At 35.3% G+C, this 27,820-nt stretch overlaps 1 protein-coding gene across 1 annotated transcript; it reads left to right on the top strand.

Moving 5' to 3' along the window:
- Nucleotides 1-168: 168 nt before the first annotated feature.
- csf1ra (colony stimulating factor 1 receptor, a) lies at nt 169-27,430 on the top strand. The gene is made up of 22 exons (XM_088604355.1): nt 169-320; nt 1,511-1,737; nt 9,717-9,974; nt 10,488-10,775; nt 10,872-11,008; nt 11,571-11,733; nt 11,948-12,128; nt 12,755-12,870; nt 13,863-13,974; nt 14,160-14,356; nt 14,765-14,859; nt 15,922-16,048; nt 16,922-17,026; nt 17,489-17,599; nt 18,429-18,588; nt 18,818-18,897; nt 19,461-19,570; nt 20,908-21,030; nt 21,579-21,690; nt 22,727-22,826; nt 23,327-23,432; nt 23,848-27,430. The coding sequence occupies exons 2-22, from the start codon at nt 1,689-1,691 to the stop codon at nt 23,983-23,985; spliced, it is 2,868 nt and encodes a 955-aa protein (XP_088460481.1). The 5' UTR covers nt 169-320; nt 1,511-1,688; the 3' UTR covers nt 23,986-27,430.
- Nucleotides 27,431-27,820: the final 390 nt, after the last annotated feature.

The following is a 27,820-nucleotide window of genomic DNA, read 5'->3' as shown; positions in this document are numbered from 1 at the left end:
TTCATTCAAGAAGCTTCTTAAGATGTCTTAGCCTTTAATGGGTCATACGCATTCACAGACCATGGAGGTTTTACTTATTATGCTGAACTGTGTTAATTTATTTGCTTCACTTGCATGTACTTTTGCAGAATCTGTTGTTAAAAAGTTAAAACTTCAGATCAGTAAGAAACATTTAGTATACGGTCTTCGTGCAGGACCTGGGAAAATATTAAGAGAAGAGAACAGCATAAAAAGGAATTTCAATAATTTTTTAGACAATTGAATCTTCTGCTTCATTTTTACAGTTTCACTAATTCCAAACAGGAGACAATTGCTCAAAGGTAGGTCTTTATTTTTTATTCTATAGACGTAGAAGATGGAATTAATAATTTCTTTAGAAGAGCTATATTTTCCATTTTTAACTGCAAAGAATGACATTATTATGTGATGTTTAATGATTCTTACAAATGTGATGCTTATAACTTTTAACATGTGCTATATGTTTTAGCATGTATGAAACGTTAAAAACTATATGCAGTATACCAAACTGCAGATGCTATTCAAATTTAACATACCTTGTATTACAAGGTGAAATAATATTCAAAATAACATTCAACTGAAGTTACAGTTTTTGTTGTTTAATTGTTAAACAAAGATGGCAGAATAGGCAAACACTACAAATGTGTTTTTGAGATGCATTGTTTCCAAAACTCTGAAAAAAAAATAAAAAATGAAAGACACACATTTTTACAAATTCTCAAATGTCCCCAAGGACTTTGAGCTGACTTTGAAGTAATTATCTGTTATGTAATCATGCCTCTTCAGACGTTTAAGACAATGTATATATTCAATTACAAGCTGACATGATGGGTTTCATTGCCACCCAGTAACTTCTGTTCAGATGCTGTCACTTGATTGTGACATCAAAAATGGGAAAACTAAAGCTGCTTTGTCTTATTGGCAGATTACTACTAAGAAATAATATTCTTTTAAAAGTATTTTCAATCAAGTGAATGCAGGAGGAAAAAATGGATGAATTCTTTGTGAAGACAAGGTGCCTTGTTCTGCTAACCATCTTAAGCTCAAGCAATCCCTGTCTTTACATAAGTCAGATAGGTACAGTTTGAACCCCCAGAAAACATAGACTCCAATAGAGTCCAGATGCTAAAATGGTACCTCCATGATACATATATAATAAGTCTTCTGTTCCATGGCCAACAAAACAACATTTAAAACTTAACTAAGCAAAGAATGCAAAGAATATGTTCAGATCTTGTTAAATAAACCAGAATAATAAAGCTTATTTACTTGTTACTCAGTAGGATAAAACCATTTCCATTGAAACAATGATTTACTCATTTGTTACGTTTTTCAATGCCCCACTTTATGTAAATAAATAAAATTTACATTTTTTCCCAGGAATTATAAAAAGTTGAATTGAGGGTGAAATAACATCAAGATGAAGCACTAGTACTTGTTCCATCTAATTGCACTCAGGTTTTAAAGCACATTCTTTGTCTTTTTTTTTCAGACAATCCAAATTTGGGTTTAGATTACATAACCATTGTATCCTGCAAAGAAAGAAGAAGTTCTGATGGCTAAGAACTGACAGCTAATTACAGTCATCAGTTTCCTTCAAGGTCTTGAAGAGAATAGTTTTGCAAGCTGTCATTGAGGAGTTCTGCTGTATTCCCTGCTTTCGAAACAGGATGCTTCACCTGTTTCTGATATTGGGAGTACTGCCCTGTGCAGCCCAAGGTAAGAACCTGTAATTCCTTCATTTGGAAAACCAAAGAGCTTAAACACAAGAGTTGGTGATTTTTTAATCAGTTTAATCAGTTTAATCAGTAACTTTATCTATGGAATTTTATCAGGAGGGTGATACGTGCATATACATTAAATGTTGTATTGATTTTTGACATTCATTTTATGCAAATCTGTTCAGACAGGTACAACTTTCATACATGTTAATAACCACAGTAGTAAAAATATAATGAAAAGACCAATTTAAAACATTGTAAAAAAGATACAGTACATTGCTTGAAGTCTCAAATCATGCAGGTCTGAGGAACGTTATCCAGAATAATTTCAAAAATGAGTTTGTGAGCTCATGGATAATAAATATCACCCCTCTTCTAGAGTTATACTTATTGGTGTGCGAAATTCATTTCAAACAGAAAATATTGAGTCTCCATCAAGTGTTTAAGAAGAGCTCTTTTGATGGTCGCTTAACTTCCTCTATTTCAAAGCTTTAAATTAATTCTTAATAGATTCATAGACAATGATTGCTCTTCTGTTGAGGTGTTAAAATAATGTCCTGAATAATTGATCATTCAAGACACAATGATTACCTTGATGTTTTAGCCAAATTTCAGTCTGGGTTTACACAGTCTGATTTAGCTATAATTCCTGGATCCTCTGCTGTATGTAAAGCTCTTTGGGGTCCTTTGAGATGGAATTCTCCATAAATTCAAATAATTATTAACTCTTTAAAATTATTATCTAAATCCAAATTGTTTAGCATATTGGTCTTGTATCCTCCTGGAGTAACTAAATAAAATAGGTTTGAAAATCTTGTGTCTGGTTTAAGTGCAGTGATTTTCTGCAAAACCTGCTCATTCCTGCTGTGTGCCTTTTTCTGAAAAGGAAATATTGAGCATAGCATGAAGTCACAAGGGCAGCAGTGTGGTGAGGCTGTTAGTGCTTGTTTGTTAGCCCTTGGGTCCTGAGTTCAGTTCTAGGCTGGAGGTCTGTCTGCTTGGAGTTTGTATGTGCTCTGGATTTTCTCCTGGTGCTTGGGTTTCCTCTGCTGTATAAAGACATGCTGTTGGGGTTTGACTGGCTGTTCTGAATGATCCCTGCTTCTGTTTTCTTTATGGTGGATTGGCACCCCATCCAGCACAAGAACAGTCTTGTGTTTTTAGCCCTGTTTTGCACCCTGTGCTTCTGTGACAGCCTCAGGGGCACCACAAGTCTCATCAGAAAAAGGGACTTTTTGACAATGTATGGATGTATGGATGACGTCATAATGAAAACATAACCTTTTCTGTATGGAAACACCGCAGGGGCCATTGATGAAACAAACACATTCTGTTGTCCCTAATAATATTATGAATAACCATCCAGACAACTAGCCATTTTATGGCAATCTAACAAAATGTCATATTTTAGATGCAGTTATCATCACAAAAGGCAACTCTTGAAAGATGATTACAAAATAGTTTAATTAAAAAAGGCAATATGTGTTATAAATGCATTATTCCAATTATCCAAATCACTATTTAAAACAAAATCTTCCATATGATTAATAAGTGCAAGAGTATAAACTCCATCGTATTTAGACAAAAAAAATCATAATCTGATCAGTTTTTATTTACAAAGAAAGATTTGATTCCAAGTGTTTTGGTTTTGTTAATCATAAAAATGATTTTGTGAGCCTTTGAGGGTTTTTCTACATATTTTAAACAGATCTTTTTAAATGTAAATCAAATTTCTTTTCATAAAAGGTGGAAGTAGAAGAATTATAAAGATTAAAAAACGTGTTATACATACAATGAAATAATTTATTTATTTATAGAAAGAATATTCATATTTAAAACTTAAAATGAGTTATTGTGAAAATACACTGCTCACTCTGTAATATAGATATTAAAAATATAATTTAAGAACATTACCAACTGCCCTCATTGAACTGATCTCAACTCCCTGTTCTTTGCTTCTGTTCTTCTAAACTGTGGAAGTTCTCTTAAAACCAGCCATGAACCTGACAATACTGTAGGTAGACATACAGGTTCTAAATTATTCAGCATATTAAAATGTATTTGCAGATCATTAAAATAATATTGTTTTATAGGCATTTGAACATATGATAAGAGACACAAGGAAATGCAACGTCCATACAACAAAATTGAATGCTCTCTCTATTTCTATTGATCTGCAAGTGCTGTACAGTAGCTATTGTCTCAGTCAACATCTCTGACAAAGGAGTTATTTAATCACATACTGTAGATAGACACTTCACCCAAAGTAGGTTCCACAGCCGAAAAGTTGTGTTTCGTTTCTTCGTATTTCAGCATGGAATAAACCTTTACTTGTTTCTTTGCAGCCTACGCATGCTGACACAGCTTCTTACTTTATCTAATCATGCATTATAGATTAAATATTTCCAACTCACTGCAATTATGTTTTATTGTTTTTTCAAGGTGGAATGTCCATATTTAAAACGAAAAAATAGAATTCTAATCGTTAGAATTACTAAAGAAACTGCAGTATTACATATAGTTAAATATATTACGTTATGTATTAAGACTTTTCTGTTCTATGTTTAGAAAACAGATGGTGATACTACAAAATTTTATTAGTGCTGTACCACAAAATACTATTTCACACTTTCGAAAAGTATGACTTCAAGGCAACAGTTGTCCACTTGTCCTTTCAGTAGATCATGTGTTTTTTTTTCAATGGTTCTCATTTTCTTTGAAATATAGCCGCATGTTATTATGGTGTTTTCATGAATAGATTGCCACTACAATCCATAATTATCATTCATTTTCACATGAACACAATTGCCTCGTAATAATACAAAGATTATATTCTTCTTAAAAAAATGTTTTGGGTTCCCAAGTGGCTAATCTAGATCAGTATAGCCATGGCAACTGTGATACGGATTATCCAATTTTTTGGCACGCGGTTCGCTGACCATTGCCATAGAATGGATCGGATTAGTTTGCCACAGCTCACTACAAATGTAGCACCGCAGTTTCCTATGTGCCTGCATGCCAATCAGTACCAGAGCTCTGGTACGGGTTGTGTTGACTGTGCAGCAACAAAAGATAGTGTCAAGTGGCTCGATACTGTTAAATGGATAAAGATAAGGAGCTCGAAGGTGGGTGGGTTGCAGAAGTTCCTTGTACAGATTCCCTCTGAGGTCTCAGGTTTGTAGCTACTGTATGTGCCAAGACGGAGAAAAAACAAATGACAATGTTAAATTGGGTGGGAAATACAAAAAGAATGGGTCCCACCATGCCACCTGTACATATTTATGCCCTACATAATTTTAACATCTTCTATATTGGAGCAAAAAATCATAACTCTCATCAATCTAAAATAAAACTGTTGAACAAGGATGTCATGTAGTTGACCTGAATCAAACTTTGAACATTCCATTCTAAAGTTTAATATTGTAAGAGGGTACTTTTGAGCTTTGATGTTTTTGTTTAATGTATTTTAATTTTTCAATTTGAATATCCTTGCATTTTTCACTTCTGCATTAAAATGACAGTTTTCATAGTTTGGTTTTGAGCAATAAGTATTGTGTTCAAGTGTTTCTTTTTTCTAGTGTTTTGTAGTCCCTTCACCTACAGTACCTTTATTGGTGAGATGCGTGCTGTAGATAATGTACTGCAAGAAGCTTTTCTTGACTATGTCACTACTCATCGTCATATTTAAATCCGACTTCAAACTATAGCTCAGTTATTCTCAACTTGAGGACCTTATGATCAGTCCCTTTCCAGGAGTTTTCAAAACTTTATGCCTCTTCAAGTTAGTTGAAGAAGAGATATAAGAATTAGCCTGGGTTATGTTCTAACTGAATCCTTTCTACAAGTCATATCAGACTAATTTAACTCATCTGGAGTTAACTCTCATAAATGAGTTTCTTCACTTTCAACATAATTTTATCCAGAGCAGTAAGGCAAAGCAAATAATGATAGGGAAAGACAGAATCTCCTTGGTAAAGGATTTCAGAACCAATGTGCAAAAATATATCTGAAATACGTAATTTCTCATAAATTCAAAGGGTTTTATTCTCATAGATTCAGAGGCGCTTATGTAATCAGCCACAGAAGAGAAGTTATGGAAGACTAATTTTCATTCTTACTGTCTGCTGTTTTATATCCAGAAAGAATAAAATGTGGAATCTATTCATTCTGGTAATTCTGTAGTATCTTAAAATGTGATGAAAGCAATGGCAGTGATTGCAGACTTTGAAATTACAGCAAGTTGAAACTTTCTAAACTACAATTAAGGCCATCAGCCAATTAACTTATCTCTGTAGTTACTAATTTTAAGCAATGTACAGTATACGTGTTTTTTATATAGGCAATAAGTGAGGTTATTCTTTCTTTCACTTTTTAGGTAATTATTTGCTTTGGCATTTTCTTCAACAGTTTAGATCTCTCTGTTTCAGTGAGAAGGGACAAATAGCTGTCTTTATGCGTACATAATGCACTGTGTAGAAAAGGTCAATGTTGACCTTCCATGGATTGCGTTAAGTAGTTGTTACTTTAGTTTACAGTTACTCATGTGAGCACATTGTGAAACAGAGACAAGCCCTTCATTTACAAGTCCATCTTAACGTTTTAATTCTTATCTGTGCCATCTAACACCAAATCAAAATTGTTGTAATTAGGAAGCCCTTCTAATGTTACTCGCATTGCTGTAGTGTGGAACACAGAGAATATTCTAGACAATACTAATCTATGAATCATGATAACATTTGGCCAATTACACACCCAAGCTTGCAGACTTTTGGTCACAGTCACTGGTTTTAGACTTGAAGCAGTGATATCTATGGGATGCAACTTGTGCACCAGGAGTGCCTTTACGAATTGAGACACCCAGGGAGACTACAGTATATACACATGCATGATTTGTATCTATGTTATACACTCATACATGTTTAAAGTTTTACTTGAATACAAAGTTAAGTTTAAAATAAGTTTATAATATGCTACAATGCAAAATACATAATTGCAATGTGGGAAAAAACGATTGTTTTGGCACTTTACAAATTAATCTTAAAGAATTCTAAACCTTTTGAAGAAAACTTAACATAAAAAGAAAAAATAAATGTTAGCAATTTAAAAGAAGGTCTGTCACTGTATGTCAGTTAAAATACTCACAACAATAACAGAATGTAAGAAAAGGCAGATCCAGTTTTTTCCTCTTTTAATTCTTTTTAAAACAGTTCAAAACATCTTCCTAAACGCATTCATTTGAAACAGTTTTTGTGGTGAAGGATGTAATGTTCAGTCAAAATTAACTAACAAAATCTATGTATAAATTTATAGGTTTCATAGATCCAAATATGCACTAGTCTTTGACTAATTTAGTTAATTGCATTAACTCCTTCAGGCACTTTTTGTGCCTTAGGAACAGGTCCATTGACTGAAATTGTTCACAGAAATTCTACATCTGTGTCCAAAAGGTTTGCATCACCCTACTATTGACACATAATGCTTGTGTGACTTTGGTCACAGCAGTAGATGTAATATGCAATATAGGTCCATTCTTATCCAGAACATCCTGCAGTAGTAAAAGCAGAACTGAGAGGGAGGATGGGAAATGCAAGCCCTTTCTTGAATCTGAAATTAGCTATGGCTGTGCAATGTGTTTCCTGATGTTCTGGGTTGTCACATTTCTGCTCAAAGATCTTCTTTTTACCCCTCTAGCCTGTGCTGGCAGACTAGCTTTCATTTCTTCTTTTCTCCTAAAACAGTTTTTTTTCTTGAAAACAGTAAAGCAAGGCTTTCTAATCCTGACTCTGAAGAGTCACAATCCTGCAGGTCTAATATGTCATGAAATTGTCCGAATTCTAAAAGTTAAATTGGTGATTTGTAACATAAAGCAATTCATGGATGGCTTGGAACAAAAATCTAACTATCTAACTTACAGTAGGTTCTCAAGGCCAGCGTGTCTGCAAGTATTTATTTACAACCAATTCCAGCTCATTGTTACCTTAAATGGGAACCGATAGCTTCTTCCAGGTCTGCAGGCACTGGTACTTTTTAAGAGACATTGAAAAACTACAGATGCACTGGTCCTTCAGGTCCAGGAATGTCAATCCTGTGACTAAATTTAGTCTTTGCAGGACCAGGACTAGAGACCTCCATATAAAGTTTTACACTACCTTTGATTTTGCACTGCATTATACAGGTAACTGCCAAAATAAAGGAAACTATTGAGTGAATGAGGGTTATAAAGTATATTGAAAGTAGGTGCTTCCACACAGGTGTGGCTCCTGAGTTATTAAAGCAATTAACATCCCATTTGCTTAGGATCGGGTATAAACATTTTGGGCAGGGCCAGTTTCCCATGATTTTGGATCCCATGGAGAGATCTCAGTGACTTAGGAGTAGGAGTGATTGCTGAGGCACCTTTGTTGAACTTGCTGGTGATTCACAAGGAGCAGTGGCTAAGGTGATGTTGGCATGGAAGTCTGAGAAAAAGATTATCATCTAGAGACAACTGTGGACAAAAGCACATACAGTACTCCTCAGCCATGATGTCTATGCACAAGTTTGAGATCCAACTCAAAACAGACGAGCAACTCTTAATCGGTTGACTGCAAATGTCAATCTAAGACATGACCAGGCAGTTTCATCGAGTTCTGTCCATCGAGAACTTCACAGAGAGGCCTACTATGGTGGGGTAGCAGTGCATAAACACCTTATTACACCTAATAATGCACTTCTGGAAGTAAAGAAGTGCAAAGAACACAGGCAGTGGCCTACTGAGCAGTAGAAAAAAATCACATGGTCGGGTGAGTCATCCTTCACCCATGGTTTCCCATGGTGAAGGATGCTCTCTGGCTCTGTTATGGGGTGGGGTGCATTTTCCTGGCATGGTTTAGGTCCATTCAACCCCTCAGAGGGAAAGGTAAATGCCAATAAAGGCAAAGCAATTCAGAGTAATTATGTTCCTATGGTGAAGCATTTCTATCCAGAGAGAGTGGAATCTTCCAGGATGACAATGCTTCCATCCACAGGGAATGAGTGGTCTCTGAATGGTTTGATGAGCATGAAAATGATGTAAACCATATGCTATGTTTTATCCCAATCTAATCACAATTTAACACTTATGGGAGTTTCTGGTGTGGTGCCTGAGGTAGTGCTTTCCACCTCCAACAAAAACCACCAGATGATGGAATTGTTTGTGGAAGAATGCTGTCACATCTCTCCAATAGAGTTACAGACACTTATAGAATCTATGCCAAGGTGCATTGAAGTTGTTCTGGTGGCTTTTAGTGGCCCAAACACCCTATTAAGACATTTTATATTGGCGTTTCCTTTATTTTGGCAGTTACTTGTGTTTCTGAACAACCTAATATAGTCCTTCACCAAAACAATGTGTTGTAGGTACCTTGGTCAGGTAGCAATACCATCTCATTGTTTTAAAATAATAGCTCTAATAAGATGACTATGGTAACTGTTACTTACTATAATGCATCTATTTTGTTTGGATTGCCCAGTATTTTTGTCTTAGAAAACCTTAAAGCAGCTTAGTTCACCTATATCTCAGAATACTAAAATGGTCATTACTCACAATTACATTGACAAACCTTTTGACCTTTGAGAAAAAGACTTCACTCTGTGCCACACTGGACCACAAAAAAGTGGATAGAATAAACTTTTCACGTGTTTCTCCATAAGTACAATCCACATGTCCTACTTTTCTGTGATTTGCTCATGACAGTAACATTGCATACAGTGCAATGGTCTTTTTTGGTAAATGTTAATGTGGATATATGAACATTTGTTGCACATACATTGTACTATATCCAAAGATATAGTTGCAGCAGCTATTGCATTTTTTCCCTAAATTGTTCCCCCAACCAACTCTATGGCTCTAGTCATTTTTATGGGCAGGTCCCAAATTAAATATTAATGTCAGAACACTGCAATTCCTGTTTGATTGCCTGTAGTCATCATCTTTAATATTTCCCTTTAAATTTGCAGATTTAAAGCCACCAGAGATCAAACCAAATGTGCCAGAAATGGTCATGAATTCTGGTGAGATTCTGAATCTTCGCTGTAATGGTGACAACACTGTGACCTGGATTGTCAGACTTGCAAAATATAAGAAGTATATAAAGAACAATGGAACCTCCAGTATTTTCAGAGCCAGAGTTCAGTCATCTGAATTCACAGGAACATACAAATGTGCATATCAGAATCAACCAGACTTGTTTTCTTCTGTGCATGTGTATGTAAAAGGTAAACAATGTTTTTTTGCTTTAGTTTGATTTCATTTTCTTGATCATTCATAATCACATGGGATAAAATTACTTGATTTTACATTTTATCACATAGCAAATTTAAACATTTTGCAACTTCCATTAGATGATAATAGTAATATAAATATGTTTATTTCCATAAGAAAGAATTTACATATCTTATACGTGGAAAATTGAAATAAAATGAGATAAAGTGATGTATGTAATTTAAATAATTGTTGTGAATCCCAAGGACTTTTAGTTTAGCCTATATTGAAAAAAATATATACTATGCTAAGAGGACAATAACATAAAAGAGCTATTTTGTTATCCATACATAAAAATTGAATGACTAGAAGTAAAGTATGTGGATATATAAGGTAAAATATATTTTCTTAAAAATGAAAAAATAATAAATTCTAAGCAGATCTACTGCTCACTATGTCTCTTGATGTGATCAGAAATAGTATATAGAAAGAATGACAAAAGGAGTTTGGGTGTTCATTTCTTGCAGATTCTAGTCAGTTGTTCATAACAGGAAGCTACAACTATCATTTCCTGAAGAAGGAGGGGGAAAGCGTTCTTCTTCCCTGCCTGTTGACCGATCCCAGTGCCACTGACTTCTCGCTTCGGATGGAAAATGGCAGCTCTGTCCCACGAGGAATGAATTACACTGCTGACCCAAAGAGAGGAATAACCATCGAAAACCTTCAGCCTAGTTTTAATGCTGACTATGTTTGCCGGGCCACAAAGAACGGCATCGAGAAGGTCTCCAGTGCTTTCTCCATCAATGTGATTCAAAGTAAGCCAACCTCTTCTAGCTTCTCGTCTGACTTTTCGATGAAGCAATGATGAGTTTGAGCCTGAGAATTCAATTTGTCTGTTCTGTTGCCCGTAGAGCTGCGTCTCCCACCCTACGTGTTTCTGGAGACAGATGAGTACATACGCATTGTTGGGGAGAAACTTGAAATAAGTTGCACCACACACAATCCAAACTTTAATTATAATGTTACCTGGAAGCACTCAACAAGAAAGGTGAGTCCTGAGATACATTTTCAAGGGAAAAGCATGAAAGAACTGCTAGTAGAAACAGCAGGACTGAAACATCTTAATGTGCTTGTATTTGTTATTCTTGCTGAGGAAGCATGAAATACCTTTCATTTGGTTTTCAGTCATCTGTGCTGCCTTGAACCATTTCAAATACCTTGAAGTAATTGTAATATTTTTTTTTCACAATTGGACACCTTGAACACTTTGCAGACTAAATCTTAAAGCCCTATGATTAATGCAGTACATACAAGACCCTTATCATATTTTATTGGATTAGTGTAAATTCCTGGACTGGGAACTTGATGTAGTTTATTATAGTGAATTTATAATCTACCAAAGACAGTTATCTGTTTGTTTTGTTTTGAATTTACTCTGTAGCGTAGATACTTAATCTTTGATGCAAGTATATATGAAACATTATTTAATTCTATGATTTGTTCTAGATCCAGAAAATCTACACTCTACACTCTACACAGTACTAGACACCAAAATATCAGATATTGATATCAGCTACTGTTTGCCAAATCTTCTCTCGTTTATGTTTCAGGCATTGAATGTTTCAGAAGCAGCTCATTCTGAGGGTAGTCGACTGGCCATAAGGAGTATATTGACTATCCCTAAAGTGAGCATGTCAGACACAGGCAATATAACCTGCATTGGAATTAATGAGGCTGGTGTAAACAGTTCTACAACTTATCTGCAAGTTGTAGGTAGGTTACTGAAGTCGTCAAGAGGCCTTAGCACTCCCTCCAAGACAAACTGTACATTGGCACCAATCTAACAGCAATCTGAGTGTCATTGTGGTTTAGATTGAAATGTGTGTTTTTGAGTTCCAGCGTATTCTGAGTATTAAGTTCATAGAAGCTAACAGCATCCTGCCATAGGAGTTGTTTTCCAGTTACAAAATGTTTTTTTTTTTTGCAGATAAACCTTTCATTAGGCTCTCAACCCCACAGAATACTAGCCTTGAAGTGCAAGAAGGACAGGATTTGGAGCTGAAGGTGTTGATTGAGGCCTACCCTGCCATTGTGGCAAAAGAATGGGATACACCCAGAACTCATAATACTTCTGCACATGAAGAACACTTCGAAGAATTCAACAACAGGTGCTATTTGTCTTGTTGTTTTGATATAAGCATCTTGGATTTGTAAAAATTGTAACTCTTAATGGAAACTGAAAAAAAGGATTGTGATCCGTGTAAGGGTATTATAATTGAATTAGTTGAGTAAGGGGATTCATAACTGAAAGGAATCATTTTATAATATCCTTGAAGTTTTACAATTGCTTTCCTCATTATTGAAGAATAATTTTGATTAATTTTGGTTTTACTTCTGCTTTATTCGTGTCTTTTGGATATCAGAGAAAATAATCATGCTAAATAAGCAAGGTTATTCACTCCTCAAATATCTCTTGTTTGAGAAAACAGGGTTTGTTTTTCTCAAATCTGAATGTGCATAAAAGAGAGAAGACAGTTGTTACTTTCTGAAACTGCTGATGGTCTACCTTTGGTCAAACAATTAGCCAGATCCCAGGGTCAACAAAAGTTATTATGAAATTGGTCTCCTCAAGAGGAAGCATACTGTAGGAGACTTTAAAAAGACAAAAGAGCAAAGTGACGTCCATTTTAGGGAAGTAGTGTATAGTCTTTACCACATTTTCAACTTCAGTGGAGTTCGTTAACCCAAAACTACTGAGTTGTGAGTTTATGCTGAGTCTGTGTTTTTTCTGCAGATATAAGGCAAATCTTTTACTAAAGAGAATGAAAACTGAAGAACATGGGCAGTACATATTCTATGCGAGGAGCACCAAGGCAAATGCTTCAATTAAGTTTCATGTTCGGCTACACCGTAAGTTCATATTACATCTCAGGACTAAATATGTCATCTATAAACCAAATATCTCACTTTCTAAGAAAACCTCCATCTTACTCAACCAGTTAAAACCAGGCTGGTTTCTGACCTACTACAAAAGTAAACAAATTTTTCATAATCACCATACAGTGCTGTAATATTTGAAGGGGTAGTGCCAATTTACAATACAGCTTTCCCTTGCATTTTTCCAATTTTATCTACAGATAATTTAAACCTTTTCTGTGGAAAATACAGTTTGATAGTGTTAACAATTTATTTAAAATTGAGTTGAGTTTTATTTTTAACCATAACTTATATAGCGCTTTTCTGGACACTCCACTCAAAGCGCTTTACAGGTAATGGGGTCTCCCCTCCACCAACACCAATGTGCAGCATCCACCTGGATGATGAGACGGCAGCCATAGTGCGCAAGAACGCTCACCACACATCAGCTATTAGTGGGGAGGAGAGCAGAGAGTAATGAAGCCAATTCATAGAGGGGTTATTATTATTACCCCTAATCCCCATAGAGGGGATTATTAGAAGGCCATGATTGGTAAGGGCCAATAGGAAATTTGGCCAGGACGCCGGGGTTATACCCCTACTCTTTTCGAGAAATGACCACAGAGAGTCAGGACCTCGGTTTTGCATCTCATCCGAAGGACGGCACCTGTTTACAGTATAGTGTCCCCATCACTATACTGGGGCATTAGGACCCACGTGGACCACAGGGTGAGCCCCACCTGCTGGCCCCACTAACACCTCTTCCAGCAGCAACCTTAGTTTTTCCCAGGAGGTCTCCCATCCAGGTACTGACCAGGCTCAGACCTGCTTAGCTTCAGTGGGTTGCCAGTTGTAAGTTGCAGGGTGATATGGCTGCTGGCATATCACTGCTGCTGGTAAAGCTTCTTGTAGCATCCTGCACTATTTGAATGCAATCTAAAATCTGCTTTCACCTGTAAAGTTGAATTATCTCTTCCCTCTGGCAGAGAAGCCTAAAGCTTCAGTGAAATGGCATAACACCAGCCGCTTGACCTGTACAGCATCTGGGTACCCTGCTCCCAACATTCAGTGGTACCAATGTTCAGGAATCATATCCACGTATGTATAGAAAAAAAGTCCATTGCACTTGCTTTCTTACACAGAACTCTGCATCTGCTAAAGGCGCATGAAAAGACGAATGCACATTTTTCAGATTCATCTCTGAATTTATTTTTGATTTTGCTTTAGATCCTACCATATTGCAGTGTGACCTTCCTAAATGTTGATTATTATTGGGCCCGCAGGTGCAAAGGCAATAAAACAGGAACTTCTGAGCTGCTCTCATCAGATGCAAACTCTGGTATATACCTGGAACACGATGGGATTTACATAGTGGAGAGCTCCATGGGTGTCTTTCCCTTCACTAAGAGGATGACTGTGGAGTGTGTGGCATCAAATTCTGCTGGAGAGGGCCATGCATCGTTTACTACTGAAGTTTTACGTAAGACTGCAGAACAACACAAATCTTTCAGACTACAAACTGTGGATCAGAGTGTCCACTCAAACTCAACTGTTTATCTGTATGTTTTTCGTTTGAGATGATTTTCTGTAAAGAACTGAGACTTTGAACCAGGACTTTTTGGATTGAAGTGAAGCTAAATATAAGATCTTTACTTTCATTTGTCTGTGCAGTTAAATGTACATTTAAGTAACATTTAAGTGTACAGTAGTTGAGTAGAATTGTTGCATATAAAATAAACCTGTCATTGCTCTATTTTACCCCAGTCACCAGACTTCATCCTATGATTTCTGGTTCAGCTAAGGCGTTGTTGTGAAGCAGACAGAAATCCTAATGAAGAAAAGTATTTTGTTGATTCTTCTAATAAAAGTCCCTGATATCACATTACAGGTACACCTCTTTTCACAACAACTCTAGCAGGATCAGTGGCAGTGGCTTGTCTTTTCCTGGTGCTTCTAATTATCCTTTTATACAAGTATAAACAGGTATGACATTTTATTAATAATTGTCCTGTATATTTAAAATGTTCATTAACATCATTCTATTACACATACGTTCTGTGTTTTACAAATCACATGGCATATGCAACAGTACCTCTATAAAATACTTTAAATTTTTTTTAACAGAATCTGAAATCTCTGAAAAAAACTAAATATAAACTTCCAGTTCATAGTGAAGTTCAATGTGCCAGTAAATGTGAACAGTATTAACGAAGAAATACAACCTATGGCTTGACAAGTAATCTGAGGAAGAGTTAATACAGAGATGAAAACTACAAGGTGTCCCTCAATTAAACCCTTGGGAATGCCATAAGACATATGGACAAATAAAATCTGACTCTGTCAAAAGCTTGGCATGAGACACCCATACAGTAGGCTGCAAATAGTTAAGAATTACTAATAGTTAACAGTGGAGATGCATCGAGATCAACATTACAAGAACAGACAATGAATCTAAATTGGCAGCCATAGCAATATATTGTTGTGCAATGTTAATGTCTAAATCCAGATTTAAAGAGGTTTGGTGGTCATCCGTTTTGAAGCAGATGATTATGCAAGCGAAAAGCCACACCAGGCCCCAAGACATGCAACAGGGATGGAACAGTCTGCAGAAATAGACAAAAACAAGTTTGGTTTCAACTGATACTTTTACAATAAGACAGATGATAACCATAATTGCTAAAGATGAGAACAAAGTTTTTGTAGTGAGATACTAGAGAGTCATTTCACTCACACAAAAAAACAATACATGCAATCCAAAAAAAGGGATACTTATTTTTTACTGCATTATACCTGTTTTGCTCTTAAAGTGTCTGAGGTGGATGTTTTGCCTCTTTTATTCCTCATTGTTGAGAATGATGAGAAGGCCACAGACCAGGCTTCACACACTTCATTTAAACTTTCAAACTAAAACAAACTAAACTTTTGGTTTGAGAGAAAGCTGCTTTTGCATTTTGAGTACATCTTCATCCACAACATTTATTCTGACAATTTTGCAGTCCTTTGTATGTGCCCATACCAATCTTATACAAAGTTCTCTGTTTTCAGAAACCAAGGTATGAAATCCGTTGGAAGATCATTGAAAGCAGTGATGGGAACAACTACACCTTTATTGATCCCACACAACTGCCATACAATGAGAAATGGGAGTTCCCCAGAGACAAACTGCGTCTAGGTATGGTTTCGGTTCCAGTAATAACTTAGAATTAGTTGCTAATCTAAGTTCTGTCACCCAGCATGCTTAAAAGGATATTGAGAAGCACAGATTGGTGGATGTTTGAGGTTAGGGTGTAGAATCTTGTGTGGTTTGATGTACATGTACATTATACCTGCTTCCCAATATTTTTGTATCTTGTCTGTAAACTCACATTGAAAGCAAAAGAAAAAGGTAGACGTGTCTTTTGAACTATTTCTATTTGCTTATAAAAAAGAGCCTTCACATTCAATGCAGTGTGAAGCTTTATTTTTTCCTTTTTTATAAGCAATTTCATAAGCCTTTTCAGTGTCCTTGTTAATAAACAAGAACATGAGAAAAATTGTTTATAACATTGTCTGACCTTAAAAATCAGACCTTTCTCTCTCTGTATCACATATAAAATACGTGAAATAGTTGAATTTGAGAAGCATGATACATATTTCCATCTTACCATCATTGAATGTGTTCTCTATCTAAACAATATCCTTATCATTTCTATCAAAATTTCTATCATTTTTTATAATAAAAACTCACCTTATCAGGATTATGTAAATAATGTTAAGTAAAAAAATATATCTGTAAGTCCCTTTTAGCCTTTTTGTAATATAATGGATGATTCTGAACTATTAAAAGCAATGAAATCGAAACAGTGATAAAGTCAATTGAACTATCTTCACAAGTTAAATTCTCAGATGAGTTGAGTTCTTCTTTTGACTGTTTCTTTTTGTCTTCTTGGCAGCAGTGTCTTATCATTACTTTTACAAAATATCTGTTTTTAATTTAGATTTTATTGTCTTTTTTCCAGTAAGTAAATGGACTAAGGAAGCAATTGTCATGCTTGATTTCTTGCAGGGAAAATCCTGGGTGCTGGAGCTTTTGGGAAGGTGGTTGAAGCCACAGCCTATGGCCTGGGAAAGGAGGACAATGTTGTGCGTGTGGCTGTCAAGATGCTCAAGCGTAAGTCTTTGCAGCGTACAATCTGTTTAATCCATTCAATCTTTATTTTTTCCAAACAAGACCAACAATCTAGTCAACTGAATTTGGTTCAAATTCAATCTTGCTTTGTTCCTTTTTTCTACCATTCATTTTTAGCTCCAGAAACATCTTCGCTGACATTCTTAAAAATACATTCTTGAAGTTTCCCAGTGTCTACTTTTGAGATGAAAAGGCTATTTTAGGTCTGTTTACAGAAACATATGAAACACAAATGTACAGTAAAATGTAAGTTTTAGAGATTTACAATCTCCACTACTTAATCTGTTAGTAAGAGTCTGACTACATTAGTTAGGTTTATTAAAAAGTATGCAACGACTGCAATTTCGGTTAGGTATGATACATTAAATTAAAAAAACTAAAATATAAAGCAAAATACAGTATACAGTAAATGGCTAAATACCTATGCTTATATTTATTTTGCAGCCAGTGCCCATTCAGATGAAAGAGAAGCTCTCATGTCTGAACTGAAGATCTTGAGTCACCTGGGACATCATAAGAATATTGTAAATCTCTTGGGGGCCTGTACACATGGAGGTATGTTTGGCTCTGTTTGCTTTTGTGTATGTCAGCTTTCTTTTAATGCATTTGTTGTTTGAATTTGAGGACCACCCAACATCCTGAAATCTATTCAAAACATCAATTTTAAGACTGCAGAAAATTCTGATGTGATAGTTTCTCTGGAAACTCCTGTTTATATCTTATATGGCAATAATTTATTGACTCATACCTGGGTGGTGACAAATTATTGACTCAAGTCGCAGTCACAAAGTACTCGAGTAGGTTTTCTATCAGTTTTAGAAATCTATAAAAGTTAAGTAAACATTTTGGGATGCACATAGAATTCAGACCTTGGCCTTTATATTATGAAATAGTTTAAACTGAAGACTCGAAAGGGATTGTAGGGTTTAATTTTTACATTTCACAAAGTGAATCCATCTCATTTGAACTTCCTCTCTAGTGGAAAATCATTTACATACAAAACCATAACAAAACTAAGCATTCTTTTCCTGGAACTGAATAAGAACACTGATAAGCAATAATCTTTTACCATAGCCTCTTGCTTTGTTTGGGTGTATCCTCCATTGCAAAAAAGTGACAGGGGTCCTTTGCAATATGTATACTATATATAGACACGTGACAACTGTTTCCAGTATTAGTCTTTCACAATCTCTGTATAACACACAAGTAAGACAGAAATGGACCATAACATCTTTTTAAAAATCCATCATATTGTATTTGTTACAGAAATGAACAAAACTATTGTTTGTCATCAGTTTGAATTTGCCATTTCTTTCAACCACAAAAGTAGAAAAAAGCATTTCTCTGAGACTGTAATTTTGAATTTTGCTGCATTTACATTCAGGTCCAGTGCTTGTTATCACTGAATACTGTAGTTATGGAGACCTCCTGAACTTCCTCAGAAACAAGGCTGAAACTTTTCTGGCCTACATGAGCGGGCCCAGCAGAATGGAAGAAGTCAATGACTACAAGAATTTGTGCATTGAGAAGAAGTACATAAGAAGGTACACAACATAAACCAAATACTTGTTAATTATACTAGACATCATCGCTACATAAATCATGCTTTAGCTGCTATTATTGTGTAGTCTCTTAAAATTATTAAGTAATGTTGAACCTAGCATCATTTCCCCTTTAGAGAATCGTATGTTTCAAGATTCAATCTTATCGCTATATCTAAGAACAGTGTCTTTTGAGGTTCAAATTATTTCGGAATTTTCTCTGGTTATGCAGTGACAGTGGCATTTCAAGCGCCTGCTCGGATGGGTACCTGGAGATGAAGCCTGGATTTATGCCTTCACATGCAGCTCTAAGTAAATCTTCGCAATTTGCCCTTTTTAATAACAGCATTAATTCTCAAAAACATTGCATGGCTAGTAACATCCTACAGTATATAGCTTAACTCTTCTTTTTACCTTATTTTTCTGCAACTTCAATATGCATTTATATGGAGGTGCTACGCACAGAACCAAAAAACAATTGGAAATTACAGCTCCTTGAAATAAACCTGAAAAAGTATATATAAAAGTATATAGTATATAAAAGCAGAAAAATATATACTACATTGAAAATATTTAATGTGGTATATATTTAGTGTGTACAAATCAGTTGTTTGGGATCTTTTGTGATGAAAAGTGCTACATGAATGCAAATTATTCTTATAATTATTATTGATTCATTTTCTACAACTACTACTACTACTATTATTATTATTATTATTATTATTATTATTATTATTATTATTATTATTATTATTATTATTATTAGACAATGACAAGCATGTTTACACAAGATTTATGTTCAAAAATGACTTTTTTTCCCAAATGCTGGCAAGGAAGCAAATTTCTGAAACTTTGTGTTTTCTTGTGGTCCGCAGACACCAATTGTGATGAAACTAAAGAAGATACGTGGCCAGTTGACATGGATGACTTACTTAGGTTCTCCTACCAAGTGGCACAAGGACTGTCTTTCCTGGCTGAGAAAAATGTAAGCCGGGGCTCTATGTTTCATTAGGTAGTTTAGTGTTTTCATAAAATAATACGCTGATATTTTTAATATTGTTAAAAAATGGGGGGGGGGGGGTTACGAAAATTGAGAAGATCAGGTAATGACCAAGCAGATAATTCAATAAGTAAAATAAATAATCATAAACCCCAATTTGTAAGGATTTTAACAAGAATATATCTGAGCAGTTTGTATAGGTAGAGGGATGTCTTTGTTCTCTGGCACAATTTTGGTGAAAAGAGTAATAATTCAGGCACACTTGGTTAAACAAATAATTATTAACAATGACAGTGACACACACTACACTACACACAACATCAACTAACAACACACATTACCATATGTACCCAACGTACAATACAAGATTAAAGACAAGGCATCCCAGACACCTAACGTCCTAACCACCCAGAAAAACCCAAGGCTTAACCAAGTGCTCAACTCTGAATGCCTACAAAAGCCAGAATAAATTAATGCTGCCTTCTGAACTAAATAGAAAACTCAGATGTCATTTAATGAATGGGAACATATCTCCGTATTCTGAAATGCACTCATAAACCAGAAGAGGCTGTTTTTAACCAAGGGATTCTTCACTCATGAAATCAGAGTTCCCTAACACAGAATAGCAAGCTCTGTTAGCCAGGTTCAAATACTTTAGCTCAGACCTGATCTTTATGGATGATTTAGACAAGGACCTTTCGCCAGGCACATGCTTTTCATGGTGTGTATTCCTGTCTTCTCTTTTGTTCTTTTCTGATCCTCTAACCCTCTATTCTATCTTGAACTAAGCTTATTGGTGTCTTTCTGGACTGTTGATTATTACTTAATCATCTACCCAAAACTTAATTAACTAAGGTAAACAAAGGTAAACTTTACATTGCTTTGATCACTGAATCTGGACCCCCTATATCTCAACAAAAATCCCCATTTGAACCTGGAAATGTTAACACTAGCTAGGCATTACCCATTATTTCTAGATTCTTTGAGACACATGCATAGTCACCTACAGTACAGCTGTAACAATATTATATGATTGAAGGACAACAGGATATTGGGTTGAGTATACTGTAAATAATAAACAAAAAAAGGTCAATTGAATTTACTTTCATCAAACTGTCATATTTTATATTATATACATTACCAGCTGCAATTCATTTGATTTTGTTTCTTAAATCACTGTGATTAAGAGACTAGCCTGAGCCTTAGGTGCTCAATACAGAAGCAGCTATGCATTGTTTCTTCCAAGCTGATCATTTGCAGTAACATACAGCAGTTTTATTTTCATTACTCATCAACAGTCATTACTTGCATTCTTTTTGTAGTGTATTCACAGGGATGTGGCTGCAAGGAATGTGCTGTTGACTGATGGGCGCATCGCTAAGATCTGTGACTTTGGGCTGGCCAGAGATATTATGAATGATTCCAGCTATGTGGTAAAAGGAAATGTGAGTGAACATCATGAACGAAGGATAAAAAAAACAACTCTTTCAGTTGCATTGTTTTGAAAATGTGTTTGAATTTCCTTAATTTTAAATTGTGGGAGTGTCTCTAACCCCGGCTAATTGATCTCTTTAAACACCACTGCTTCTGACTCTGTCATTTTGCCCTGTTTCTTATTATATATTGTTTCACTTTCTATAGATTCCTAATTTCGCACTGTAAAACAATTAAAACCACTTGAGATGACACAATAGGCCTTGTTCACAACCTGAGACGGTTTTCATATTAGATTTCTGGAGATGATATAGCTCAAGTCCAGGTTTTAATGTTTTAGTACATACTGTACCTCTGAATTACAGGGTTAAACAGAAATTCTTTATTGGAGTCTGCTGCTTTCACATTTTGATCAGTATTTTTGAGCCAGAAACCAGTATTTCTTTCTTCGTTGTCACACAATTGATAAATATGATACTTTTTTTAGGTCAATGACACATAAATGCAATGTTTTTAAAGAAACTGGCAGACTTGTTTTTGAATAATACTTTATCCACAGGCACGTCTCCCAGTCAAGTGGATGGCCCCAGAAAGTATCTTTGACTGTGTCTACACTGTACAGAGTGATGTCTGGTCCTATGGTATTCTCCTGTGGGAAATATTCTCTCTGGGTAAGACAGGATCTGTCTGATGTTACTGTGGTCTTTCCATGTGTTAGACAAAGCAAAAACCTGAAAACAGCTCTGTAAATTCAATATGGTCTGAAGTAGTTACTGTATATATTATAAATGATGATGCTGTGGTGCAGTATATGATGGGACAGGGAGCCTATCAGGATTTAAATAGGCGAGACTCAGGGAAAACAGATACACAATGGTACAGTAACTATGAAGTAAAAATAAGTGCTCTTCTATTTACAATGTGGCAATATACTCCAAAACATAACAAACATCTAGCTCTGTCTGAGCTGTAGCTAAACATCATAAATCCTTCTGTAAAGCACAGCCAGGCTACTAAGCTGCTTGATGGCTCCAGAACAAGTTTGTTCCAAAACTCTTCTCAAAAATAATTTATCTCTCAAGTCAGTCTCATACCAAGATTTAAAATCACTCTCTGAAACTATTTAAAATACTCACCCTCACAAAATCTTGTTCCTGAGTAGTCAGTCAGTTGCATCCCTGTTTCCGTCTCACATGCTGAGCGTAGCAGAGATTCTGCTTGCGTCCATATTAGCAGAGGTCAATGACCGCTGGTAGCAGGTAGCAGGTCGCTTCCTGGTTTTATATGTCACCTGACCAATCATCATCCACTCATTGGTCAGATGACTGCACACAGCAGGTCATTCACCACTGTTCTCTGGGGAATGTGGTTTCAGACAAGAGCTGCCATCTTGTACAGACCTACCACTCTCTAGCTAGAGGAAAGATTATGTTATTTCATGTTTTGTGATTTACACTATGCAAGACATGTGGAGCAAAAAGTGGAGATGGGACGGAAGAGGTATTCTTGAGATGAATACAAAGTGAGGGATTCTGGTTGGTTTATGTAGCTAGTTTGGTGGTGATGGTGATTTGGTACAGCTGTGTGAGATTGACTTATCGTTGCCATCCCTCCCAAACGTCACTTATTGACGTCCATTGAAAAGACCTTGTAAGCCCATTTGAGATGCAATATTTAATTTTTTAAATGATTGTTTTATTTTTGTAGGTAAGAGCCCTTATCCCAACATACTGGTTGATACCAAATTCTACAAAATGATCAAAGATGGTTACCAGATGTCGAGACCAGATTACGCACTGCCTGAAATGTAAGTCTAATAGTACTGTATATGGTCAGAAATCTGGAGACATTCCTGTGTTTACTTTGTGATTCAGCTAGACAGTTATTATTAAGCTTGGTACAGTACATAATATATCATTTTCCTATAGTAGTAGGAAACTAGTAGGGGGCATTTAGGGGGGGGAAATCGTTTTGTAAACTTCCATTCCAAGAACATAGCAAATACCTTCCCTGAATTATTGCAGCCTGCTAAAGTAAGTGTTGGTCATCTGTTCCTGTTTTTATATATATTAATACTCTGTGTGTGTCTTGTCTTTAGTTCTGCATGTTAGCCACATGATCTTAGTACTGTATAACTCTTTGCCAGTTCTGGGAATATCAGGGGTGGAATGCCATGGATAAAGGCCAGACCCCAGATCATTTGTGGAGAGACGCTAGTCACAGTATTTACTATATTTTTAAGGTCAAAAACCTTGACTGTAAATTCTTTATTTAAAAAGGCTAGAGACTTTCAAAACTTCTCCTTAGGTACACAATCATGAAGATGTGCTGGAACCTTGAACCAACTAAGCGCCCCACCTTTGACAAAATAGGCAAGCTCATTCAGAGACTGCTGGGAGATCAAACACACCAGGTGAGAGGAGGTTTTACCATGTTACTGTACATTCTTAACTTGCCTGCTTTCTTTATATTGACTTCTATTATCAGATAATAACAAACAAAAAGACTTTTTAGAATAAAATTGCGAAGTCATACAGGCAGTGTTTTCCAAAACACGTATTCAGTAGTTTGGTCAGATCCTAATAAATGTCATACTGAGACAAAAAGTGTTAGAATTTGTTGGCTTAACCTATCCAGCTGAGGGAAAGGCAGCCTTACTGTAAAGATGAGGCTGACCGAACCCACCTCAGTACTCCAAGGGTGTTTATGCACTAGTGAGACAGGTGCAAGAAACAGCTAAGGAGCCTATATACTGCATATGTAGAAGAAAGGAAGTACAGTAGGTGAGATTAGGATCTGACTTTCCTCCTGGATTCCTTTGAAAACAGATCTATGAGAATGTTGAGCGCAATGCTGTAGATGAACAGCCTGAACCCTGTGATGCCCCGAAGTGCTCCGAAGACTCATGTGACCAAGGAGAAGAAGACCAACCATTGATGAAAACCAATAACTATCAGTTCTGCTGAAGATGGTTTTCTACACTGTCTACACACACCCTTTTGTTTAACTCCAGGATATTTCACAGTGGTTTTGTAAGATTTTCTTTTCTGAGAGAGGAAGGACAGATTGAGCTTTCACAGGGAATACTGAAATTAAGTGAATGGAGAACTCTATCCCCATTACATAAAACAATGTGATTGTCCAATGGATTTTTGCATTAGAGCTGATAGATGTAGAAAGGAAATCATTGATGGGTGTCGAAAACTGGAATACTGACAATATTTTGGAAAATAAACTCCAAGAACTCATGGCAGCAACAGTATCAAAGGAAACCCTCAATTAAAAAAAGCTTCCTCTACTTGTTCTTCTACTCTACAGAATCAATATATAGTTCCTCTCCATCTTTCATCACCTACAGTATTAGAAGAAATATAATACAATGAAACTGTATGCCTTAGATACTGTATCACTTTTTAATGTGTCATAAATAATTTGTGGGCTATAAAATGAGACTAAATTACCATGGATACTCTGAGGCTTAGGTACTCCAGTTCATGTTCTAGTAGCTAATAAAAGTCAAACCTTTCAGCAGCTGGAAAAACACAAGGTAGCTATTTTTCCCTAAGCTGTTGTACCAAGTCAGCATATTTGTTGTTTTTGCAGGGGGGAAATGAAAGCTATGAATTTTGTGCTTTCAACTAGCGATGCAGATTTTAGAGCCTACTTTCCCAGGTTATTTGTACACAATACACAGATTGTTTTTGATTTTTTATCACACAGTGCAGATGCATAAGCGCCTTTTTGTGATTTTTAAAGAACATAATGAATTTCCTTGTGGATAAGCATGCTTTGGATGCACAAATTTCTCCAAATGTAATACGGAACATTAATTTCGAACATCGTCACTGAGCTTGACCATAGGAAACTAAATGTATGATTTCTCCATTCTTCAGAAATTCTTTCAAAAATAAGTTTGAAAAGTTGTTTTTTGTTGCTTTTTATTGTTCTGTCAGGTTAAACAGTGTAATATGCTTGTTTAAAAAAAGTTTTGTATTAACTGACATAAAACAAAGAAAAAATAATTCAATTTTCTTTTTTGAATATTTTGCATTTGTCTGATTTTCATATAAGGTATTTGAAAATATATAATGAACTGCACTTAAAAAAAAAAGACAGGGGGCTCTGTGATTCAGGATGTCCGCCTGTGGCTGGAAGGTTGCTGGTTCAAATCCCGCAGCCGGCAGAGGATTCCTACTCCGTTGGGCTCCTGACCAAGGCCCTTAACCCCAGCTGCTCCAGGGGCGCCGTACAATGGCTGACCCTGTGCTCTGACCCCAAGCTTCTCTCCCTGTCTGTGTGTTTCATGGAGAGCAAGCTAGGGTATGTGAAAAAACAAATTCCTAATGCAAGAAATTGTATAGGGCTAATAAAGTGATCTTATCTTATCTTATCATTTCATGACAGCTAAAATACTTGTTATCAGTGGCTTGAATACCTGAATGCAAATATTATCATATCATCTTGAAGCTGGTTAGCTCCCAACCTGCCAACTGGAAATAAGGTGCCATAAATTCTCTCTATTTTTTAAAGTTTAAATGCGCACTATGCTTATGGCTGTTTTAGTGAAATAGCACACTTTTATTCTCAATGTGTTTCAGATACAGTATAATGATATGCTTATAATAAATTCTTTAAATATAAATTGTTTAATTTAGAGCTAAAAGCCATGTATCTGCTCACAAGGCCACAATGAATATCTCCAGAGGTGGAATTTAGTAAGCTTTACAGAATAAGTTAGTAGTTCAGTAAACAAATATAAAGTAAAACAAAAACAACTAAAGTACAAAACTAAATGCAGAATACTGCAAGTTTAGTCAATATGGCTCTTGTGCATTGCCTTTTAAACTTGCTATATATTTTTTAAACATATATTACTTTTATTCTTATTTACAGTTTTCTCATTTATTTTTCCATGAAATTGCAGTATTATATGCTAATTATGTATTTGCTCTTAGCTGAGAAATAGAAAAGCCAAATAATAAAAGAAAATATTTGTTGCTCAGATTATCAACTGCAATCTTTATCTTTAGTTTGTGGTGACATACATTGAAAAAAAATTCGTGGACTACTTTACTGCACTTCTAAGATGGCTATATAGTTATAAGTTCTGTTTTGTAAGTTTGGTGAATGTTTGTTCTCATTTAAATAATGGTCAAAATGTGGCATTGACTTCAAAATGTTTGCATTTTTCAGAAAAGAGTCAACTTGAAATTATTAAACTGCCTTTGTCTGCATTTACAGTATGTCTGACTTGCATGACACAAACCCCTAGCATTAAGAGTGTAGACATTCCTTGTATAAGAATGCAAGAACGTCAACAGAAATTTAAAAAGTATTATATATTTTCTTCTTGCACTAACTGAGAAAGGTAGAAAAAATGTAGCACACAATGTAAACACATTACATTCATATGTAGCTAAGGACATGAATACCTAATAAATTTATTTTATTCCTACGTAGCATTCAGCATGTACTGCCAGCAGCATTTTGAAGTAATTGAATGTGAAACTGGAAATAACATGGATGTATATGGACGTATATTCACAAACAAGAACAAGAAAGTTATTTTCTACTGCAGGTGAATTTATTTAAAGACCTTTTGCCCCAGTGACTGCATTAGCTTAGTGGGACTGAACACTGTTGTTGAAGATGAAACTTGTATTTTTTGTGTGAATAAGGATTGTTTTATTTGAAACTCTTTATAATGTACAGTATATTACTTGCCCACATAGCATATTATCTTGTTCAGTGAGTTGCAAAAGGAACAACGGTTTTCTGGAAAACATGTCAATGTGGATCATTGTGAGAGTGGATAAGGATTGTTTTGTTCTCAATGTAAGCACAACATGTTGGGGAAATACCAGAAAGTAGCCTGCTTTTATTGGGTTAGATGCATGTTTTGTGAGTGAAAAAGTTTTCCCTTGACTAAACTGTATGCTATGAATGTCTATGATAAAATCTTTGGATTTACAACAGAATTTTAGATCAAAGAGCTGTGTGTTGGGAAATTATTTTTACAAAGAAGCTAAATTAGTTTTGCTTATCCTTCTTTAAAGTAAGTAATAAATTATTTACCTTTTGATGCTTTAACATGCATGTGTCCTTGAGTGTTTTCTTTGTTTTCTTTCTTTCTTATTGATACAATTCTTTCTTGTATTTATTTTATTGGCAGAAGATTTTGCTAACATTATTTGGGCATTTAATTTAATGCTAATTGTTTTAATGGAAGAATGTTGAATTTAGATTAAAATTTCTTTTTAAACTTTCTGTATTTTGCCATATTTCTAATAAACAAGCTTTTGCCATCAATGTGAAGCATGTTAGAATTTGTGTCAAGTCCCTTATAATTTTTATATGGCATTACTTATTCTATATCATTGTTTATTTTAAATAAAAATATGTTTATGTTGACATTGTCTATTGAGTAATATGATTTTAAACCATTCACTTCATTTTTTTCACAGTACATTGACATACATATTTTTAATAAGCTGTTGTTTAATATAGAAATGCTGTGCCTGAATTTTGTGATTTGAAGAGGAATAGTTTAATTCCTTCATTTCTATGAAATATATAACTCAAAAATATTTAAATGGAAATCTGAAAAAAAAATAACTTTGAGATACTGTAATTTTCTTAACCTACTCGGCTGACAGCAGTATCAATCTAATTATAGAATTATAGCAATAGCCTTATCAATATTCAGATTAATTAAACATTTTTCTTGAGTATGATTTTCAATTTCAGCTTCTGTTATCATTAAGGATCTTCTTTTAATCTGTTAACTAAATAATTGATGCA

This window comes from Lepisosteus platostomus, chromosome 13 (assembly GCF_059453375.1).
Source record: "Lepisosteus platostomus isolate fLepPlt1 chromosome 13, fLepPlt1.hap1, whole genome shotgun sequence".
Lineage (NCBI taxonomy): Eukaryota > Metazoa > Chordata > Actinopteri > Semionotiformes > Lepisosteidae > Lepisosteus > Lepisosteus platostomus.
Note: the sequence above shows the minus strand (reverse complement) of the source record. Positions and strands in the feature narration are given on the sequence as shown.